The sequence below is a fragment of the Cyclopterus lumpus genome, chromosome 8, assembly GCF_009769545.1.
Source record: "Cyclopterus lumpus isolate fCycLum1 chromosome 8, fCycLum1.pri, whole genome shotgun sequence".
NCBI classification, from domain to species: Eukaryota; Metazoa; Chordata; class Actinopteri; order Perciformes; family Cyclopteridae; genus Cyclopterus; species Cyclopterus lumpus.
This window is the reverse complement of record NC_046973.1, coordinates 9,977,878-10,001,725: the sequence shown is the minus strand read 5'-3', so window position 1 is coordinate 10,001,725 and position 23,848 is coordinate 9,977,878. Positions and strand designations below refer to the sequence as shown.

Below are 23,848 nucleotides of genomic sequence, written 5' to 3'. Positions count from 1 at the left end.
TGGGCAATGACAGAGAAACCTGGCGGGGCGTGATTGGGAGGAACGGCTTGCACGATCTGAACCCGAATGGTGTTTTGTTGTTGGACTTCTGTGCTAGCCACAGTTTGTCCATAACGAACACCATGTTCGAACATAAGGTGGCTCATAAGTGTACCTGGTACCAGAACACCTTAAGCCGGAGATCAATGATCGACTTTGTAATCGTATCATCTGATCTGCGGCCGTATGTCTTGGACACTCGGGTGAAGAGAGGAGCAGAGCTGTCAACTGATCACCACCTGGTGGTGAGTTGGATCAGATGGCGGGGGACTCGGCTAGAAAGACCTGGCAAGCCCAAACGTGTAGTGAGGGTGAACTGGGAACGTCTGGCAGAGGATCCTGTCCGGGAGGTCTTCAACTCCCACCTCCGGAAGAACTTCTCACAAATCCCGATGGAGGCTGGGGACATAGAATCCGAGTGGACCTTGTTCAAAGCCTCTATTGTGGACGCGGCTGCTCGGGGCTGTGGCCGGAAGGTCATCGGTGCCTGTCGTGGCGGCAACCCGAGAACCCGGTGGTGGACACCGGGGGTGAGGGAAGCCGTCAAACTGAAGAAGGAGGCCTTTCGGGCCTGGCTGGCCCAGGGGTCTCCTGAAGCAGCTGACGGGTACCGGCGGGCCAGAAGGGCTGCAGCGGCGATGGTCACGGAGGCTAAAACTCGGGCATGGGAGGAGTTCGGGGAGGCCATGGAGAAGGACTTTCGGTTGGCCTCAAGGAAGTTCTGGCAAACCATCCGACGGCTCAGGAAGGGAAAGCAGGGTCTACCCCAAGCTGTTCTCAGCAGGGGGGGGGGGGAACTGCTGACCCGGACTGGGGACATCGTCGGGCGGAGGAAAGAGCACTTTGAGGAACTCCTAAACCTGGCCAACATGTCCCCCGGAGAGGGGGCAGCGCCGGAAGACTTTGGGGTGGTTTCACCCATATCCCTGGCAGAGGTCGCTAAGGTAGTCAAAAAGCTCCTTGGTGGCAAGGCGCCAGGGGTGGATGAGATCCGCCCTGAGATGCTGAAAGCGCTGGACATTGTTGGGCTGTCTTGGTTGACACGCCTTTTCAGTGTCGCATGGGGGTCGGGAACAGTGCCCATGGACTGGCAGACCGGGGTGGTGGTTCCCATCTTCAAGAAGGGGGACCGGAGAGTGTGCTCGAACTATCGTGGTATCACACTGCTCAGCCTCCCGGGAAAAGCTTATGCCAGGGTGCTGGAGAGGAGGCTCCGACCGCTTGTCGAACCTCAGATTCAAGACGAACAGTGCGGATTCCGTCCCGGTCGTGGAACAGTGGACCAGCTCTTTACCCTCGCAAGATTACTGGAGGGGTCCTGGGAGTTTGCCCAACCAGTTTACATGTGCTTTGTAGACCTGGAGAAGGCTTTCGACCGGGTCCCTCGGGGGTTTTTGTGGGGGGTGCTGCGGGAGTATGGGGTGCCGGACCCGTTGGCACGGGCCATCCGGTCTCTGTACGCCTGCAGTAGGAGCTGTGTTCGTCTCCTCGGTAGTAAGTCAGACACGTTCCCGGTGGGTGTTGGCCTCCGCCAGGGCTGCCCTTTATCACCGGTCCTGTTCGTGACCTTCATGGACAGGATATCTAGGCGCAGCCAGGGGGCGGAGAGGATTCGGTTCGGGAGTCTCGGGATCGCCTCTCTGCTGTTTGCGGATGATGTGGTCCTGTTTGCCTCCTCGGACCGTGACCTCCAGCATTCACTGGGGCGTTTTGCAGCCGAGTGCGAAGCGGAAGGGATGAGAGTTAGCACCTCCAAATCTGAGGCCATGGTGCTCTGCCGGAAACCGGTGGATTGCTCCCTCCAGGTGGGGGCAAACTGCCTACCCCGAGCGAAGGAGTTCAAGTATCTCGGGGTCTTGTTCACGAGTGAGGGTAAGGTGGAGCGGGAGATCGACAGGCGGATCGGTGCGGCTGCAGCAGTAAAACAGGCGCTGTACCGGTCCGTCTTGGTGAAGAGGGAGCTGAGCCGGAATGCAAAGCTCTCCATTTACTGGTCGGTCTACGTTCCAACCCTCACCTATGGTCACGAACTCTGGGTCGTGACCGAAAGAACGAGATCTCGGATACAAGCGGCCGAAATGAGCTTCCTCCGTAGGGTGGCCGGGCTCAGCCTTAGAGATAGGGTAAGGAGCTTGGACATCAGGGGGGAGCTTGGAGTCGAGTCGCTGCTCCTTCGTGTCGAAAGGAGTCAGCTGAGGTGGTTCGGGCATCTAGTCAGGATGCCTCCTGGACGCCTCCCATTAGAGGTTTTCCGGGCACGTCCAACTGGTAGGAGGCCCCGGGGAAGACCGAGGACACGCTGGAGGGATTATATCTCCCGGCTGGCCTTGGAACGCCTCGGGATCCCCCAGAATGAGCTGGAAAGTGTTGCGGGTGAGAGGGAAGCCTGGGTCGGCCTGCTGAACCTGCTGCCACCGCGACCCGACCCCGGATAAGCGGGTGATAATGGATGGATGAATGGATGGTTAGGACACATCGACATGGACTAGGGCAGCTAGTCTTCGAACCGCCGATCCTCTAATTGAACAACCCTGCTCTACCACTGAACCAGTCGCCCACTTTATTTTCTAAGAAGTAAAGACATTTCTAAATGACATTATTCATGCCTTAAACCTTAAACTGTGGGAACTGAATTTTCGACCTTATTCTTTGGATGTGTACAATCTTGTTGTTGTGCTTCGCTGTGCAGATAAATGCACAGTTGGAGTGATGTGAAGGACATTTAGTACATGCTGTACCCGAGGAAGATGTGTGTCAAACATTTGCTATTTGTTCTGTTACTGTATGATCCTGTTGTATCTATTTGACGTCAATGTGATTGTAATTAGTCATGAAGATGTGACAACAGCATATAAAAAGAGGTGAGCTCAAATCATTAGCTTTGTGAGCTTTTCCACCGGTTTCCTCTCACAGAATGATCCATACTCGATCCACACGTCCAATCATGGTCTGTGGAAATGCCAGATGGGTTGCTGGTCTGCTCTGTGCTTGTATTGTGATGTTAGGACCTATGGGACAGCCTGTGGACAACAAGGAGGACATGTCCACAGTCACCCCTCAGAAGAAAGGGGTATCAAGTGAAGAGAGGACATCAACTCCTGCACCCGACACGGAGATGAATTCATCAACCACTCTCAAGGTGAGGAAATGTTTCATTCAAATTCTAAATTATGGTAATTGAAATTGTATGTTTATTATGTTTTTACTTAGCTGAATGAGCAGCCCATTTTCATTCCCATGGCCTCAAATACGTCAACTTTGTCACATGGTTTGGTGTCTGATACTGAAGCACATGGCAACTTCACAACGACAAACACAGCAGACCTTAAACCAGGAGATTGGAGTCTTTGAGTAGATTTGAAGTTAGTGATATTAGTGATGTTTGTGACATGTTTTCTGTACTTTTATCATTTACATTTAAATTACTTTTTCTTGAAATCTTTACCTTGTGAAATCATATTCTGCGGATCTAAAGAGCAGATTCAGAAAACATTTAAATAATGTTTCATTCATTATATTTGTTGACAAGTAAAAACAAAAAAATGATGACGAACAGTTCACTTATCATTTCACAAAAATGATGTGAATCCACCCTCCTCATGGATCGGCACATCCAGCTACTTTACATATTGGTTCCACGTTCTTAGAAGTGGTGCAATAACACTGGCACAGTACCATATGATTTTGAATGACCAGAGAACCTGATAAGGAGAGGGCACCGGTGCCGCACACTGGTGAGTACCGGCCCACTTTGAGCACTGGCCGTCACTCTGATGAACACTTAATCAGACACCACCTTCTGCACTACTTGTACTATCACCACTTTCTGCACTACACCCCCAATTCATTGTCACTGTTGTTGTTTTTATATTGTACATACATGTTGCTACTCTGTTGTCTTTAATGTATTTTTATATTTATCCTGTCATTTGTAATTTAAATATGTATGTACAATGAGAGCGTACGTGTAACTGGAGTCAAATTCCATGTATGTGCACACATACATGGCCAATAAAGCTGATTCTGATTCTGATCTTTCAGCCAGGGGTCCGCTGTCAACATTGATTTATATTTCACGTCACATTCTTCATTAACGGCACTTCCGTAGTTATTCTGATGATCTTTTTTTAAACATAACTAAGTTGTTCTCTGTGAAGACAGAAGTTTATTTTGAATAGACATCCAGCATGTAACACGTGTGAATCAACACGTGTTACTGGACTTTAGGAGGAAAACACATCGGAGTAACTCCTGTGATATCATACGAACTGTTGAATGAAATTATGTTGAACTAGAGCAGCATTTTCAGAAAAAACAACGGTTTACTTGAAAGGTGCATCATACGAGTTTAGGAACATTTTGTTTCGCCTTTCAACAGTTCTCCACCTGGATGAACGGTGCTAACAACGCTAATTATGCAAACTATAGCAAAGTGTTTACCTGAGGGTTAAACCTGACATGGTGCTAAGTTACTAATAATGCACAAACACTGAGTATGTCAATAAAGCAAAGAGAAGCTCACATAACACACAGAGGGGGAGGGACTTCATTCTCTGCTCAGGTAGACATCACTCCACAATATCATTACATAGTAAATGGTTGTGTATATTGCTCCTTTGAAATGAAAGAAGATGCTAATTAATTAACCTTTAGGAGAACAACCGTGTTTTCTTAAAAGTTGCGAAGGTTTGCATACCCATGGTAAATAGCATGTATCTCCTCTATACCACAAGGGCTATTTAAATAATGTTGGTTATAATAAAAAGGAAATACTTGTGATAATACTCCAGATGTGTAAATATCAGTGTATATGTTACTGGTTAATAAAGATGGCACACAGAATAAATTAAAATGTTTCAGGTTTGCCCTGTGAAAAAAACTTATTATTATGATTATCTCTTTGGAATGATGCAGCTGAAAGGTTTAAATCATAGCACAATATATGAACAGTATCTCTGCAAAGGTTGACTTTTAAAAAGTGAATCAGAACCAAATTAGAGCCTTGTTAGTAAAGACAGTTTAAACAAGGTCTCCAAAATCGGCATTTGGGCCCATTGGGCACCATCTGTGCCATTTAAGTTTTCTCATGTCCCAGACTATATATCTCACTTTTATATTACTAATGGGGTTCAATACATGCAAATTCAGCATGAAAAAGGTTAGTCATGCTTTATTATTATTATTAATAATTTATTTTAGTATTGTGTAAGTTGTGTTTGGAGCATTTGAAAACAACGTACTAATTATTGTAGCCTATGTTGTGCTGTTTGATATTATTTTGTGATTATTTTAATAAAACCACAGGCAACAAGCAACACGTTTCCAATATACTTTTTGTTGAAAGGTTTAATATCATAGTATATAATGGTTTTCAATCGTTTAATTGTGCCTCTTATTTACTGTACAGCTTCTAATACTACACTGCCTGTGTTACAGCATTATGTGCGTCATTCCCAGTTGATGTCTGCTGGGGAGAAGGAATTTGTCCTGAAGAGGAAGAAAGTTGTTCTGAAGTCACTCAACAGGCTTGGAATGGAGTGTACACTGGTATGTCTGAGGAAACATGTCAAAAATCAGCGTTTCTGTTCTTTTTTTTCTTCCTTCTACATTTTCTACATTGATACTTTAAATGATACTTTGTGTAATATTTTAACATCAATTAATGATTTCCATGGTCCTTTTGAAACAATATGTGCCTTGTTAATGGCTTTGTGAGAAAAACGCTTTCAGCTTAATACTGAATTCAGCATGCTAACATGCAATGAAATGTTTACATAATGTTGATAAACCATATTTAACATTTTAGTTCAGCGTGCAAATATTTGGTTCTTAGTACATAAAACAAAGCACAACTGAGGCTGAGGGAATAGTTGCAGGTATTGTTTACAAAAGTATTAAGTTAAAATTTAAATTTTGATCTGATGAACTGTCCCAAGACAGGGGACCCCCAAAGTCTGTAAGGTGTACCCTCTGGACAATATGGATGTTTCACTGCAGACTAAAGTGGTGGCCATCCCTAGCATGGCAAACATAGTGTGTAAATGTGACTGTTACTGATAAGACCGGTGGCCTGTGGGCCTCTATTCTTTGCAGTGTTTCATCATGACACCAAACAGGAAGAATATACTGTTCTTTGTAGGAGAAACAAAGATTCTGAGGAATCACATCTAAGCTCTTAGCTGCCCAATCAACAGCAACAGTAGCCACACATGTATGAATCCTCCCACGCTATAGGTCAAAGTGTATTGATTGACCAGCCAAACATGAATATTATAGATCAGGACAAAAGAGTCTATTTTGCGTGTTAGCATGCTAAAATGATGTACAGCTGGGGCTATTGGGAAGTTGGTCATAAAATGTTGACCTGATGATGGCACTAAAAGAACAATCAAGGGATTACAAAAGTTATTATCATTCATCATGAGTGTCTGAACCACGTTTAATGGCAATTCTTTTTATAGATCTGCATTTCAGTCCAATCAAAAGGTTTCAACCTAATAGTGGCATTAAAGGAAACTCAATTCAATTCAATTCAATTCAGTTTATTTTATATAGCACAAAATCACAAATTACAAATGTGCCTCAGAGGGCTTTACAATCTGTACACATATGACATCCCTGTCCCAGGACCTCACATCGGATCAGGAAAAACTCCCAATAAAACAGAAAAAAAGAGAGAACAACAGAGGAGGATCCCTCTCCCCGGATGGACAGAAGCAATAGATGTCATGTGTACAGATGAACAGCGTTACAGAGTTACAACACATTTAATGAATTTGACAGAAATGTATGAATAATTAGTAGTAGACATGGACCACAATCCAGACCTCCACAATCCATGAAACAGAAGGAGGTAGAGGGGGGGGGGACATCAGCAGGGCCATGGCAGTGGGCAGGGCCACAGAGGCAGAAGGCATCAGACACCGCCAGGTCCAATAGACCCTATGAGACGTGAAGTCACAAAGACTCCGGGGAGGAAGCAGAGTAGAAACTCAAATAGATACATCTAATAGTTGTTGAGATATTTTTGTCGCGACACAAAGCAATATCCTCAATGACTTGGGTGACAGGTGACAATATTTCAGTAAAATGTTGTTTGCTGAAGGGGTTGTAGCAGAATGGGTGTGCTGCCTTGTTTACTGTGGGTTATGCACTTATTCTGATAGACACCTCCCTCCTGGCCTGCTAGGCTGATGCACATTTTCAGTGGGAGAATGCTTGCTCGTGATTGGAGGAGAGTATTATCCATGGTGTCCAGTAGATGGGCTCCACCTGTGCTTATATAATCAGGGTTATACTATTGTAACTATCATTACTACTATCTCCCATTTCTCTCTCCCTTTCCATACAGAATTCCGTCCCTCACATCACACTCTTGGGATCTGGTGGGGGTCAGAGGGCAGCTGTGGGTTTGGTGGGCTCCCTGTATCAGATGGAAAAGGAAGGACTGTTGGACACTCTGCTATACCTAGGAGGAGTTTCTGGCTCTGCCTGGTAAACATGTGCACAGTCACACACAACACATTTATATGCAGACTACACTTGTTTGGAAACTCTGAAACATGGCTTTATTCTTAACAATCCCCACAATCAAACTAACTTGTCCATTTATGAATAACCTTGTGTAAAAACATAAACTTAAAGTGTTACATACACATTAATCATACAAAATGCCATTGTTTAAACATCTTGTAATGTTGAAAATCTCAGTCTTGGTCATCGAGTATGTAAGAAAAACAGGCAGAAAGGGTTATAACTGTTGTTACAATCTTCATTTATCATCACTGATGAGGATACTGGGGTATGTAGCTTTAGCATGATATCATGTGTGTGCCATCATGTATAGTATAAAACATATATATAAAAAAACAATACTATTTAGTGAAGGATACACTATTCTGTATATGTATACTTATATTTACTTCACGTGGACTACAGTGAAGGGATTCATAGGGACACATCTACAACTCAAACTTCTGGACCCTATCACATGAGATTTATTACCTGTTATGTGTATGGTAATCGTCATTGCATATGATGGGGTTGGGTGGAGACGTGATACTCAGTGGTATCCTGGTGCCCTTACTGAAAAATGAGAATATGACCTTCCAGCATGGCTTTGTCACTCTTCAGACCCGCTCTACTGACTTGCCTCATGTTCTATGAGCTATTGGTCTGAACTTGGACCGATATTTTTGTCAATTTAGTGCACTTGATTGTGGAACAATTTACAGCACCTCCTTTAAATCTATTCACATTGGGCATTTTAGAAATTTGATCTCAAACCTCTCAACCTCTAATTGTTTTATAACCAATATCTTTTACAATTGATTTATTTCAATGTATATCAACATGGTATTACCTACCGTAATTGCGAAATTCTAGGGATTATATTTTACATTCATCTTTTAAATAATAACAGTTTTATAATGTGTACGTTTTATTGGATTTCATCATTTTATAATGGTATTGCCTCTTCTCTGTTGGTACTCTCTTTCTTGATTAGACTCGTAAATGAAGGATCTTTTGAGGATTAAATTAAGCACAATAGAACAACCACTATACTACACAGCGCCGTTACATATGGCATACTACAAATGATCAAGTGAAAGGAAACAAATCATAGCAGACAAATTACATCCAATATAAAATATATTAAAGAATATATATGATAGAGTAAGTTGAATAAGTCAATGTAATGGTAATAGTGAGAATCGTCTGACAAAAAAGTTAAAATAACAATCAAACACTGGTTTTCCCACTTTCTGTAACTTGCGCTGACATATGTTGCTGCTTGTTATTGTCAGTTATTTTCGAGTAAATATTTAATTTGGTATTGTTTCTCTCTCACAGGTCCATGTCCTCCCTGTACAGTGACCAAGAGTGGAGCACCAACATGGGGAGAGCAGTGTCAAGGCTGTCAGGTCCTGGGGTCGGGCTAGCGGAGGCTCTGGTCCAGCTAGGCGAGAGAGCAAAGGAGGAGCACTTCTCTCTGACGGATATCTGGGGGGTCATGACCTCTGCTGGGATCATGAAACAGGTAAAGTGTAAACATACACGGCAAAGCTGAAATAAAGCAGCAGGGCTGACCCAGTGTGTTTGATCAAATGCCCTTCAATTTATGGAAGCATATCAATGTGTGTGTGCCCTTCCTCTGAACTAACCCTTAAAAGAGAATGAAAGACATGGAGAGGAATGAGTGACTTGCGCAAGGATATTGAATATTCCAACTCACAAGGCATAAAGTATGAAGTATCATCAGATCTCAACTTCACAACATAATGCTGTGATGATGTGGAAAATGGTCTTTTATTTCTTTTAATTGTCAACTTTATAGGCAAAAGACATCGAGAACATACTGTGACATTTCAATAACCTCAAATTGCAGAGTGGGAAGGATTACATACTAGTTAGCTTTATTCTTCATGTTTAATAAATATATCTCACTTATTTGCTTAAATGGGGTCACTATGACTTACGCATTGCAAGTCCATCATCTACAAACCAACTTCTGTCAACTCAATCCCGTCTCTGTGGAATCAGCACCAGCGCAAGCCCACTCCCTTTTTACGTCATCACAACAAACAGCATGTGAATTCACCTCAGGACCCTACCCAAATCCTCTCAACCAATCACAAAACACTCCTGTTCAACATCTGGTCACTCAGCAACAAAGACCTAATCCTCAATGAATGAATTACCACCAACAACCTTGATATCCTTTGCCTCACTGAAACTTGGCAAATACATCTGGACTACTATACACTAAACCAAACCCAGGGCAGCCTTTGACACCATCAACCACTCCATCCTCCTCTCTCGTCTTGAGTCCTCCATCCACATTACTGGCACAGCCCTCTCCTGGTTCAATTCATACCGCTCCGACCTCCAACAGTTCATTATCATCAATAAATCCAAGTCTGACACAGCCCAAGTCCCTCAAGGTGTCCCGCAAGGTTCGGACCCCTCCTCTTCATCTTGCTCCAACTTGGCAACATCATGGTCTCCATTTCCATTGCTACGCCGACAACACACAGCTTTACATCTCCACTAAATCCATCACACCCACTACATCAGCAACTGCTTCACAGATATAAAGACCTGGATGCAAGCCAACTTCGTCAAACTCAACAGAGACAAATCTGAAATCATCATCATCACGGCCCCAAATCACTCAACAAATCCCATCACAACTTCTCCCTCTTCATCGATGGCACCTCAGTTCCTGCTGTAACCTTGGTGTCATCTTTGATCCAACCCTCTCCTTTGTCAAGCACATCATAAAAAATGCTTTCTTCATCTTAAAAACATTGCCCGTCTACGCCCCTTCCTCTCCTCTTTAGCCTCTGAAACACTCATCCTCGACTTCATAACCTCTCGACTGGACTAATGCAACAGCATCCTTTACGGCACATCCACCAAAACTATCAACAAACTACAATACATCCAGAACTCAGCTGCTCGTCTCCTCTCCCACACGCATCAGAGATCACATCACCCCAGTCCACCAAAGACCAGATCCCCCTATTCCACCAGAGACCACATCACCCAGTCCTTCAAAGGTTCCAATTGCTCCCCATTCAGCAAATAATCCAGTTCCAGATTTTCCTCATCACCTACAAAGCCCTTCACAACCCTGAACCCCTTCATTACTTTCTGACCTCCTGCACAGACACGCCCCCACCCACAACCTCAGACCTGCAGACACAGACCTCCTTACCCCCCCCCTACTCTGTTCAAGCATGGGGGGACTTAGAAGGACCTAGAAGGGCATTCTCCATTGCTGCCCCCTCCTTCTGGAACTCTCTCCCCCATCACCTGAGACATTATCCGTCACTCTTTTAAAATAGCACTTAAAACCCATTTTTAGAAATCTGCATTTAGCCTGTGATACTAGTTTTTATTTTGTTTCTCAGTATTGTTGTCTGTTTTGTTTTGCTGTTGCTTTTATTGTTTGTTTCTACCATGTAAAGTGCCTTGAGTACCTTTTAAGGCGCTATACAAATAACATTTATTATTATTATTATTATTTAAACCAATTACAGTTCTGTGTCAGGAAGTAGAGCAAGTAAACACCTTTAAATACCCGGGGATTGTGTTAGTAGAACAATCTTTTACTTTTACAGATCATGTGGAATTACAAAAGATCACAGAAAAATTATCCTGCTTGGCAAACTAAGGAATTTTGACTTCAGCCAATGTACTTTAAACAGAGTATTGTCACACCTGTATGTCAGGTTGGGTTTTTGTCCTGTCTCCATGTTTGTTTTGTGACTTCCTGTTTTATTTTGGAAATTAACTCTCCTTTCGTTTCAGGTTCCGTGCCCTTCCTCTTGTGTCACCAGTCTGATTGTCTTCCCTGATTCCTGATTGTGTCCACGTGTTTCCCCACTTCCCTCATGTGTACTTATAGTCTGTGTCTCCCCTTGTCCTGTGCCAGTGTGTCTGATCCCTCGTCCTGCACACACGCCAGTCATGGTCATGTCCAGGAACCTAGTGTTAGTCATTTCCAGGTTTTTTTCACCTGTGATTTTTTGTTAGTTGTTTCCAGGTTTTTTCCCTGTGATTTTTTGTTATGGAATAAATATACGGTTAGTTAAATCTCCACTCTGTGTCCGAGTCCTCCTCCACAGTTCCCGCCGCGTGACAGTACACACTGGCCAGAATGGACTCGACAGAGAAGGACCAGCTAACTGCGGCGCTGTGCGCTCAAACCTCAAGGCTGGCGCAGCATGAGGAACGGGTGGCTAGCCTCGATCGAGGAGTCTGGGGACTAGCTCAAAGCCAGGAGGGATTTAAAGCCACCATGACCACGCAGGTGGGACTTCTCAGCACCCAGGTGGAACAGATCTTCACCCTCCTCTCCACGAACCCAGCCGCTGCTCTCGAGCAACCTTCCACGCCTTCTGAGCTCTCTCCCGTAGCCATACATGCTGACGCATGCACCCGGCTGGCACCCCCGGAACGATACTCTGGGACCATCGGACAAAGTAGGTCATTCATTGTTGAATGCGAAATGCACTTTGAGCACTCTCCTCTTCACTTTCGCACAGAGAGATCCAAGGTCGCCTTCATGATGTCGCATCTCACGGGAAGGGCCAGGGCGTGGGCCACCGCTGAGTGGGCCAGGAATTCGGCAGTTTGTGCTTCGCTTCAGAGGTTTGTCGACGCTCTCAGACTCGTCTTTGACCCCGTAGCGACAGACCGAGAAGGGGCTAGGGAGCTCAGTCAGTTGAAGCAGGGAGGAGAGCCTGTCTGACTACGCCATTCGCTTTCGCACCCTGGCGACAGAGAGCGGGTGGAACAACACAGCCCTATACAATGTTTTTCTGAAGGGACTTTCAGATCCGATCCAGGATCTCTTGGTCCCATTGGACCTCCCTCCGGACCTCGATTCTCTCATCGCCCTCGCTATCCGCACAGACAGCCGGCTGCGGGAACGGAAGCAGCAGTGCGGGTCCAGGTCGACAGTCACTGCATCGGATTCCTCAGCGACTCTCTGGCAAGCCAGACCACGTCGGATCTCGCCTGAGCAACTTGCACGTCCTCCCGCCGGAGGAGAGGAGGAGCCCATGCAGATGGGAAGGACCCGGCTCTCTCAGGTGGAGCGGCAGCGGCGCTATCAGGAGGGCAGGTGCTTTTACTGTGGTGAGCATGGCCACCTCATTGCCGCCTGTCCCATGAAGGCCAACCTGTCGGTGAGTCATGTCACAGCAGCTACTCTCACCCCACGACGATTAACCACAGTGAGGATTAAACACCACAATAAAGACCTTGAGTTGGGAGTGCTGATTGACTCAGGGGCAGATGAGAGCCTGATTGACTGGGGTTTAGCGCAGAGACTGGGGATTCAACACGCCAACCGGACATTATGAATATCTGGTCATGCCTTTTGGTCTCACCAACGCCCCAGCAGTTTTTCAGTCAATGATAAACGACGTGTTGAGAGAATTTTTGGACTATTTTGTGTATGTTTATATTGATGACATTCTGATTTATTCCCCCGACCTAGACACTCATAGGAATCATGTTGAACTTGTCCTGCAACGTCTCCTAGACAACGGGTTGTACGTTAAAGCAGAAAAGAGTGAATTTCATGCCAATACTGTCTCCTTCCTGGGCTTTATCGTAGCCCCTGGAAGGGTTCAGATGGACCCGGCTAAAGTAAGCGCTGTAGCCGAATGGCCAACACCTGATAGCCGCAAGAGGGTGCAGCAGTTCCTCGGTTTTGCCAACTTTTACAGGCGGTTTATCAGAGGTTTCAGCGCGACAGCAGCTCCGCTCCATGCTCTCACTTCTCCGCAGGTATCGTTTCACTGGTCCGCGGATGCGGACGCAGCCTTCCGAGAGCTTAAGCGGCGGTTCACCACCGCACCCATCCTCACGCTCCCAGATCCCGCTCGCCAGTTTGTGGTAGAGGTGGACGCCTCTAATAATGGGATCGGGGCCATTCTCTCCCAGCGAGCAGAGTTGGACAACAAGCTTCACCCCTGTGCTTTCTTATCACGACGACTGACGACAGCGGAACAGAACTACAGCGTGGGAGATCGTGAAGGTGGCGCTGGAGGAGTGGCGGCACTGGCTGGAGGGGGTACAGCACCCATTTCTGGTTTGGACAGACCACAAGAACTTGCAGTATATCAAGAAAGCCAAACGTTTAAATTCCCGCCAAGCCCGCTGGTCATTGTTTTTTAACCGTTTTGATTTTTCCCTATCCTACAGACCGGGGTCAAGGAATACCAAGCCTGATGCCCTGTCCCGTCTTTTCAGCCCTGAGCCCGTGGCCATGGAACCTGAGCCCATCCTTCCACTTAACTGTGTGGTTGGAGCGGTTACCTGGCCTATAGAAACCGAGGTGAAGCAGGCCAACGGTGAGACCCCTCCACCTCGTGGGTGCCCAGATAATCGTCTGTTTGTCCCCGTTAATCTGCGCCCACAGGTGATCCACTGGGCTCACTCGTCTTTGCTCACCTGCCATCCGGGCGTACGTCGGACCATGTTCGTCATCACGCAGAGGTTCTGGTGGCCGTCCATGGAGCCGGAGGTCCGGGAGTACGTTGAGGCCTGTTCTGTCTGCGCCAGGAACAAGAACTCCTCCAGAACCCATGCAGGCTTGCTGCAGCCGCTGCCCATTCCATCCCGGCCGTGGGCAGAAATCTCTATGGACTTTGTCACGGGGCTCCCGATCTCCAAGGGGAACACCACGGTTTTGACCGTGGTGGACAGATTCTCTAAGATGGCTCATTTTTTAGCCTTACCCAAGTTGCCGTCAGCTAAGGATATGGCGGATATTATGATGAACAATGTGTTTAGGATCCACGGATTCCCCCAAGACATTGTGTCGGATCGGGGGCCCCAATTTGTCTCACGGTTCTGGAAGGAGTTCTGTAAGCTCATCGGAGCCACCGTTAGCCTCACATCTGGGTACCATCCTGAGGCTAACGGCCAGGTGGAGCGCCTCAATCAACAGCTGGAAACCGGCCTCCGATGCCTGTTGGCACAGAATCCTGCGTCATGGAGCCAACACCTGACATGGGTTGAGTACGCCCATAACTCCCTTCCCACCTCCGCCACTGGTATGTCTCCCTTCCATTGCGTGTTTGGTTACCAACCCCCTGTTTTTTCCGAGTCCGAACCAGAGGTGTCTGTGCCCTCTGCCCATGCCTTAGTCCGTCGCTGCCGCCGCATCTGGGCAGCAGCACGCCAGACCCTAATCCGACAGGGGGACAGGGTAAAGAGAGCAGCAGACCGCAAGAGGAGACCGGCACCGGTATATCAGCCCGGCCAGCGAGTATGGCTCGCAGCCAAGGAACTACCCTTACAGGTAGAATCACGAAAGCTTGCTCCACGTTTTGTCGGCCCGTTCCCCATCTCGAGGATCATCAACCCAGCAGCTGTACGTCTTCGCCTGCCCCGGTCCCTCAGAGTACATCCTACATTCCATGTTAGCAAGATCAAGCCAGTCAAGGAGAGCGCCATGATGCCGAACCCCAAGCCACCCCCGCCCCCTCGAATGGTCGATGGGGGGCCTGTCTACACTGTGAAGAAGCTGTTGGCAGTTCGTAAGCGGGGCCGGGCAGGCAGTTCCTCGTGGACTGGGAGGGATACGGCCCAGAGGAACGACAATGGGTTTCTCCAAGACTCATAGTCGACCTGGATCTCATTCGGGACTTTTATAGAGATCACCCAGACATTCCAAGGCCGTCTGGTATTCGGCCTTAGGGGGGGGGGGGGGGGGGGGGGGGGGGGGGGGGGTAATGTCACACCTGTATGTCAGGTTGGGTTTTTGTCCTGTCTCCATGTTTGTTTTGTGACTTCCTGTTTTATTTTGGAAATTAACTCTCCTTTCGTTTCAGGTTCCGTGCCCTTCCTCTTGTGTCACCAGTCTGATTGTCTTCCCTGATTCCTGATTGTGTCCACCTGTTTCCCCACTTCCCTCATTTGTACTTATAGTCTGTGTCTCCCCTTGTCCTGTGCCAGTGTGTCTGATCCCTCGTCCTGCACACACGCCTAGTCATGGTCATGTCCAGGAACCTAGTGTTAGTCATTTCCAGGTTTTTTTTCCCTGTGACTTTTTGTTAGTTGTTTCCAGGATTTTTCCCTGTGATTTTTTGTTATGGAATAAATATACGGTTAGTTAAATCTCCACTCTGTGTCCGAGTCCTCCTCCACAGTTCCCGCCGCGTGACAAGTATACTAATCCCTAATTTGTTATACTCAGCTGTTTTGAGCACCCTAGTATGAAAAGCAAGACGAAGCTTTCAAAAGTGGCAAAACTAAGCAGTACAATTACAGACTGCCGTCAGCTCCACTGACAAGTTGGTTGCCGCCGGCAATATTTCATATCGTATAAGTATCAAAATAAATGCAGATAGGCCATGTCAAAATATATATTTTATAGTTGTGTGAATACAAAAATAGAGCAACAACCTTTCTAGGTTCACAGTTCACATAACTGATGCTTTCTTGACAGTTGGATCTTCGACATCTTTCTGGGGATGCCATGAATGCCTTCAATCCCTATCCTATCTACAATGCAGTCAACAAAAACTGCCTCCAAAATGGCCCTGTAAAAGGTACTGAACATACATAACTATACAGACAAACATGCACCAAATCAAACTGTAAAAAGATGCAACAATTACATAACAGAAGGTGACAGACTGCAGCTGTAGATAAGTTGTAGAGTTCAGATTTCATCGTTAACCACTGCACAGTAGATTCTTTCTGGATAATCAATCAGTCTTTCTGCCTCTGTACCTGTGGTTGGCTTAGGTAAATGGTTTGAGATGACTCCTCATGAAGCTGGCTTCACAGATCTGGGTTTCTTCATTAACACCTCCCATTTGATCAGCAGCCATGAAGCAGATCGCGGAGTTAAAGGGCCAGAGATGGACATGATCAAGCTGCAAGGTGTGTCTGGCTCTTTGATTTGACAAGAACAAAGATTTTACGATCAGTTGTCAAGATCAGTCTACTCATCACGGGAAGTCTCCCCCTCCTCCCTCTCCTCATTGTTTCATGAAAAGCAAAGAGGAGAGGAAACAACTTGGTTAAGTAAACTGTAGAAACTTCCCACACCTTTTCCTATTGCTATATGGGAGTGGGTAGAGCGACCTGGCAGGAATGGAGGTGCCTTCAAATACCCTGCCCCTTGGGCCCTTACACACCAAATGTACACATTATTGGAGCCGATAACTCCATCAGAAAAAATGGATGATCAATAGAATCACTAGAACATTCTGCAATATATTTTGACATTGTAGCTGCTACTGCCATAAGACGATACAATATATAGTAAATACACCAACATTACCAGTAGTAAGATGTGTTATTGAGGTTGTTGATGTGTCTTTTCTGTACTTGAACTTGAGAGCAGCTATTGCTTCTTAGACACAGGTCACTGGTTACCATGGTGATTAGGGCACCAGGGTAGTAGTAATAGAAGCAGCAGCACTAGTAGTATAGCATTAAGTATGTATTAAGAAAATCCTCATTTGAGCTTCATGTTAAAATACCATGGGGCTTTTATTTTGAAAGGGAAGACAGACAGACAGACAGACAGACAGACCATCAGGACTAACTAACATGCATACAACATTCACACACTGTAGGCAGAGTTTGCCCAAGGACACATTGACATGGATTAGCAGAGCTCCATCCAGGATTTACACACGTCAGAAAACATCACTGCAGATCCCTCCCACCCTCATCACAAGTTTTTTCAGCTTCCCTCCTCTGGTCGGCTCTATAGATATAGCTGTACGCCAAAACAGCCAGACGCAAAAAAACAAATCCTCCCGCTGGTTGTCGATGAACAGTTAAATCAGTCATGTACTGTCAATAACAGTGCTAAAGGGTACCTTGTGCGTCAGTATCTAATGCTGTGACAAAACGTCTGTATTTGACGCCTTGGGATTGAGAACGGCTGAATATTTATACATACTCTTTTTTCACTACATGACAGTCGTGTATATTCTTAAACATTATTTGTCCTGCTTTGTTGTCCTTCTTCCTAGCTGCAATTTATATTTCTGTGTAAGTACATTGAGCCCAATTACTTGTAAGCACACATTCTCGGCCCAAAGAGATTATTCTGATTGCCCATAACTTATAGTATACTGTTCGCTGTAAGGTGTTATTGTCAGCAGAAGTAGCAGTTTTAGAGTGTGTGTCCTGTATATGTCCGCTTTGTCTTGCAGGTATCATGGGCAGCATTGTAGCAGATGAAAAAAGTCTGGTAAACATTATGCCTGACTGGTTGAAAGGTAAAAATCTGAATTTGTCTCATAATTGGAACAAAAATAGCCAAACATTTCAAATGTTCAGCAGTAGAAATGACTAACTGTATGGGTCTTTGCATTCAGGTCTGGTGGGGACAGCAGCTACGGACAAAAACAACTTACTGGATGTGATGTTTCTCTGGACTGAGGGTATACAGGTTTATAGAATAATGGCTTGTAAAATATACTCCGATGTTATGTTTTTATAGATGTAGATTTATATTTATACAGTTCCACGGCATATCAACAATTTCTGGGACATCTTGGACCGTTACATGCGTGGGTACCACAGTCTGTTGAAGTTAACAGAAGTGATTAGAAAAAACACTGAAGATCCCATTGTTTTATCTGACCTGGACCACCTGCAGAAAACATTGAAAGGTACTAAAATTAGCAATGATAGTGTAAATCTGAAACTTTATATATCCAGAGAAGGTTTTCTGGGTGATCACTATAGTTCTGCAACAATTAATCCTTTTCCTATTTTGCAGAAAGTATGAACTTAAACCCAGCGGCAATTTTTGAAAAGAAGAGCCAAGAACAACCAAAGCTGATTCTTGAGCAGTGGCGTCAGAAGATGTTGGCACCCTTAGAGATTTGGAGCCAGAGTCTGGATGAAGCACCAATAAAAGAGAATAGTCAGTACCAGATTAATACCATGCTTTAAACACTGTCTGTCCTACTGTCTGCAACTTGCAACCATGCAATTGCAGGGTTTTTTATACATCTGTTCCATCGTATAATAGCCTTGAAATTACTTTTAAAATATGGGATTGGGTCAATATTTTTTTTAACTGAGAGTATAAAAACAAATAAGAAACATAATTACCAAAGGTTAATACAATTGTATTTTTTGCTATTTGTATAGCCCAAAATCACAAATTACAAATTACAAATTCTCCTCAGATGGCTTTACAATCTCTACACATACAACATCCCTGGAAAAACTTAAAAGAAATAGAAAGAAAAAACCTTTCAAAGGGAAAAAAAGGGAAGAAACCTCCAGGAGAGCAACAGAGGAGGATCCCTCTCCCCGGATGGACAGAAGCAATAGATGTCATGTGTACAATAGCTGCACAAATGACCTATAACAGACAGGATCTCTCACTGTTAATACCTTTTAAGTAATTCAAATTGAAAGCTGCCTGCATTCACTTTCTGGCCACTGGGGGACTGTGCAACAATCTCTTAACATATTATAATGTATAATGAGTATTGTATTATCCCCTTTTCGGGTTGTTATGGCTAACCTTTTAACCAATTGCTCATCTTAACACACACAGCAGACACTAAACTGTTTGGTTATTCGTTTGTTTATTTATTATTTCCTCTGTCAACCTCTATATTTAAAGGTTTCAACTGAAAATGAGAACAGAGCATGTCCTAAATATATTAAAGTACATAAACACAAAAAATATTATCAAAAGTAGAAAGCATGAAAGATATATTGTTTCCATCGCTAATACAAGTTTTTTAAAAGGCCTCTCGCTGCTGAATTCTGTTCACCTGTGGTCTTTTTTTTATAGCGCTTACATCCTGATTGATATGTCAACCATTTACAGCTGGCACAGGTATTGGCCAATTGGTGCATGGGTGTTGTAAGCGTGGTTCAAAATTGTCTGCCTGGTAGAGCCTTTGGAAGAATTCAGCCAACAACTTCTCTCGTTCTGGTAGATTTATTTCTCTGATCACAAGCAAAGTACTGAGATTGCAATGCCAGGGGAGTCACAACAACTCTTACTCTAGAACCGGAAGCCCGGCCCTTACATACACAGATTTCGTCACAGGTTTGTGTGCATCATCCTAACTTCTAATTGGTTCTGAACTATCCAGGGGGCGGATAATTCCGTCTCACAGGTCTGAGCCCTGCAAGGCCAAGCCACTTTTTGATTAGACTATTCAATGACATATGGGTATATTGTGATTCAAGACTATCTATATCCGAGAAGCAGACAGCCGCACATTCGCAGACACAAATTTCAGTACCCTGACAAAAGCATAACATTATAACAATATATAAGCATTTATATTATCAATGTGACATTTTGAATGGCAGTGTTTTGAAAGGACAACATCAAGACTTTATGTCTGATTCCTGTGTCTTATCTAGAGAACTGTGTGCAGTGTACTGCAAAAAATGCAATGTATGAATTGCAAATTGTGCCCAAAGCAGAACATGTGTTGAGAGTTTTGTTTTCTAAGTATCAGTCTTCATTTTTTAAGTTTTACTAGATAATGGGCTCTGCTGGGTGGCTGAAGTCCCTGATGCACTGTAGAGCATTTATGCTTATGTTCGTTGACAGTTTCTTTGTGTACTTCACATTAGTTGTCAAGAACAAAATAAGCATATAAGAAGCGCAAACTTCAAACAAGCTGATAATGCCGCTAGACACGCCGCTTGCAAAGCATTCAAATAATAACGTGCCTCCAGTCTTAGAAAATTCAGAATTTAACTGCACAAGGACCCAATTAAGTGGCCAATGTGGATGCCTGCATCATCGATTTCGGCACAGCTTAACTTAAGTAGGATTTTCAAACATCTGCTTTTTCAAACATCTGCATTTTAGGGGCTGTAAAATGGGGGAGAAGTTGGGATACTTGGCGTAAAGATATACTTTTAAAACGAAAATATAGTATTGTGGATGTAGCCTTAGTGTGTTAGCAATGGAAACATATATAATCCAAAACGCCTCTTCCATTGCTACCTTTCTAGTCTGTGTTAGACTTTTCAGCGATATTGTACAGTGAAATACATGAATATATTGACCAAATAGTGTTGTATTGCACACTGATGAACATTTTGTCCACATAGCAAAATCAATAAAAAAAAACAATGTTCCATTTTGCACTCAACATCTGTATATTCTAAATAGAACAGAGTACGGACAAACAAATAATTTGTGGAGACAAAATATAAAATATGAATTCCATTTCATTATTGTTGTAATCAGGTACTCATAGTCCCTTATAGTGCCTCCATCCTGATTGATGACTCTACAAACAATTAGATGGCATGTGCATTGGCCAATTGATCTACGGGTGTGGCTTTTTGAATGGCGGTGTTTTGAAATGGCCAACACATTACTTTTTCAGATTATTGTATTTTATGTAGAGAAGTGCGTGCAGTGTGTTGTAAAAAGTGCCATGTTGAAAGGCAAATTGGGTGAAAGGTATGTTTTTGGAAGCTTCAATTAGGTTTTTCTCTCTGAAAGTCTGTCTTTATATGTCATATTACTGTGTTAGCAATTACAAACATATATATTAGGCAGATGTGTTTACAGCTTGCTTTGCAGCTTTAAGTGTTTTATTACTGACAGCAACTTGATTATTTGGGTGTTCTCCATTTTCCCAGTTTCTCTGCTGATCCAAAAAGTAATCCCTCTTATTTTGAAATGGGAATGGGGAACAACTAAAAACTTCCTCTACCAATACCCAGGTGAACGTCTGTTAATGCCTGCCTAATACCTGTACATTGATTATATTTACAATACAATTGCCAGAGGGATGGTGAAAAACAATTGAATAAGAATACAAATGTCCTATATTGTGATTTGTGCTGTTGGGAAGGTGCTGTGGTGCCGTCTTGTATCAAACTTAATAAGGAGCACCTACAGCTGATAGACGCTGGTCTGATGCTCAACATGCCCTACCCTCCCTTCCTGGGAGAAAAGAGAGATGCAGACCTTCTTATTGCTCTGGACTATGGGGCTAATGGCACCTTCCAGGTAAGGCATTTGTAAAGTGAACGTTTGTGGTTGCTCATGTGTGATGTAGGTATATTAATGGATCAACAAATGTCATAAGGCTGGCAAATGAGAAAAAAAAAATGTTCTCTGTACAGACTCTGACTCTTGCCAGAGAATACGCAGTGGCAGTGAATAAGCCTTTTCCAGAAATAAACGATAAGATTCTGGAGGAGACGGACTGGCCAAAGGACTGCTACGTGTTTGAGGGAAAAAAGAAGGAACCCACGATTGTTTACATGCCACTCTTCAACAGACACAACTGCAAAGGTATATTGCACCCAAACTCACAAAAAAAAAAAAACTGATATCAAATATGTTCAGTATCGCTAACAGTTTTATTCTGGTCCAGATGCGAAGCAGGCCAAAGCAAAGATGGAGGAGTTCTCCACCTTCCAGCTTCCCTTCAGCCAGGAGAAGATAGAATTTTTGTTGGAGATGGCGAAAGCCAACATAAAGAACAACAAGGAAACTCTGCTGAGGGAGATTCACAAGGCTGTTATCCGCCGTCAACTCAATATCTAGGGTGGTCAGTATGAGTATGTGGGTGGATTGACAGAGCAAAACATTAACAGATGGATGTGGGTGTAGACTCAAAATCAAATAAATTATTGAACTAGCAATTTTCTTATTATCTCTAGACCTCTTCATACTTCTTCTGCTTGTTCTTCGATAACGCTTCTTCTTCCTCTACTACTAGGCATGATGAACAGACTTTGTAGAGTAACCTTTAGACTTGTGAGAAGGGTTCTTCAGCTAGATCCAATTGGGGGAAGAGTGAGGTTTTGTTATGGGGCGATTGGAGGCTGGACACGCTGCCTCAATTGCCTGGTCAGCTGCATGGCAACAAAATCAATGCAACTTGTTAAACACTGAAACAAGAAGCAAGCACAACAAAAAAATAGTCTCATCACAATATTTAACAATACTCGGCGGTCCATTAAATTCACAAAACTCGGTAAAAACAAATGATCCAGGTCAGACCACTGGTTGCACAGCGATTGTTCAAAGGACCAACAATTGTGAACACTAAAAACAGTCAGTTATAACTAAGTTGACTGAGTTGACTAGTTGAGTTATCCTTATGCAAATTTACATGGGGCAAATGCACTCCAGCTGGACGACGGACACAGGATTGAGGTGAAGAAACACAATAAGGAGCTAGATAAAAACAGGCACACTTTAACCCTAACAAGGTTCATAGGGGCATCTTAATATATAAACATCTTCTATTAGATTTTATATATATATATATATATATATATATATATATATGTGATTTATATTATAAGATATTATATTGTATATTTATATTATATGGTATTTATATATCATATTATACAGAATATTATTATATGATATACTGTATATATATATATATATATATATATATATATATATATTAATATACTGAATTGTGTATATTAATCAGTGTCAGTGTTGTTAAATATTTAACTACAAAGTAGAAATCTGTGTTTGATACTTTTTTTTGCATTGAATCATACTGAAATTGATTGGATGGCCCTACCAAAAAAAAATTCCACCAGCCGCCACTGCCGCTAGGTCATATAGACCCTGTCTTACATGTGTTCATGCTGTTTTTACAAACACCTCTCCACCACCCCATCACCGCCCAGTCTTTGCAGATATGTCCCCCATTTCTGCTTACCAGTCACAGCAGAATCATCAGTCACCACCGGTGTCCGGACTCTCCAGGGGATTTATCTTGATGCTGATCAGGGCAGACGCCCCTCGATACAAATCTCCCTGTTGAGTCTAAGCGCAAAAGACTTATTTGATACTTCATCATCACAAATCATCAGTGTTTGTAATACACAATTGTGTTTTCTTCATTTATTTGTCTTTCCTGAATGATATTTTGTGTCAAGCTGCATATAAGCCTAGTCCTACTTCAACCACCCTACACACAACTCTCTACGGCAAACAGTTTTAAAGTTATATGGATGACAAAATAGCCAATTCAAATTCTGTTTATTTTGTATATCCTAAAATTACAAAGTACAAATGTGCCTCAGACCTTTACAATCTATACACATACGACATCCCTGTCCTTAGACCTCACATCGGATCAGGAAAAACTCCCAAAAAAACCTTTCAGGGGGAAAAAGTGAAGAAACCTTCAGGAGAGCAACAGAGGAGGATCCCTCTCCCCGGATGGACAGAAGCAATAGATGTCATGTGTACAGATGAACAGCGTTACAGCGTTACATTCAGCAGGGCCATGGCAGGAGGCAGGGCCACGGAGGCAGGAGGCCGCCCACC

The 23,848-nt window shown here is 43.9% G+C and overlaps 1 protein-coding gene across 1 annotated transcript; it reads left to right on the top strand.

Moving 5' to 3' along the window:
* Positions 1-3,049: 3,049 nt before the first annotated feature.
* On the top strand, positions 3,050-22,090 carry LOC117734765 (cytosolic phospholipase A2 gamma-like). The gene is made up of 13 exons (XM_034539030.1): positions 3,050-3,178; positions 5,476-5,586; positions 7,391-7,533; positions 8,893-9,079; positions 16,013-16,115; positions 16,315-16,452; positions 17,742-17,807; positions 18,054-18,203; positions 18,314-18,460; positions 21,175-21,258; positions 21,390-21,547; positions 21,664-21,835; positions 21,918-22,090. The coding sequence occupies exons 1-13, from the start codon at positions 3,050-3,052 to the stop codon at positions 22,088-22,090; spliced, it is 1,761 nt and encodes a 586-aa protein (XP_034394921.1).
* Positions 22,091-23,848: the final 1,758 nt, after the last annotated feature.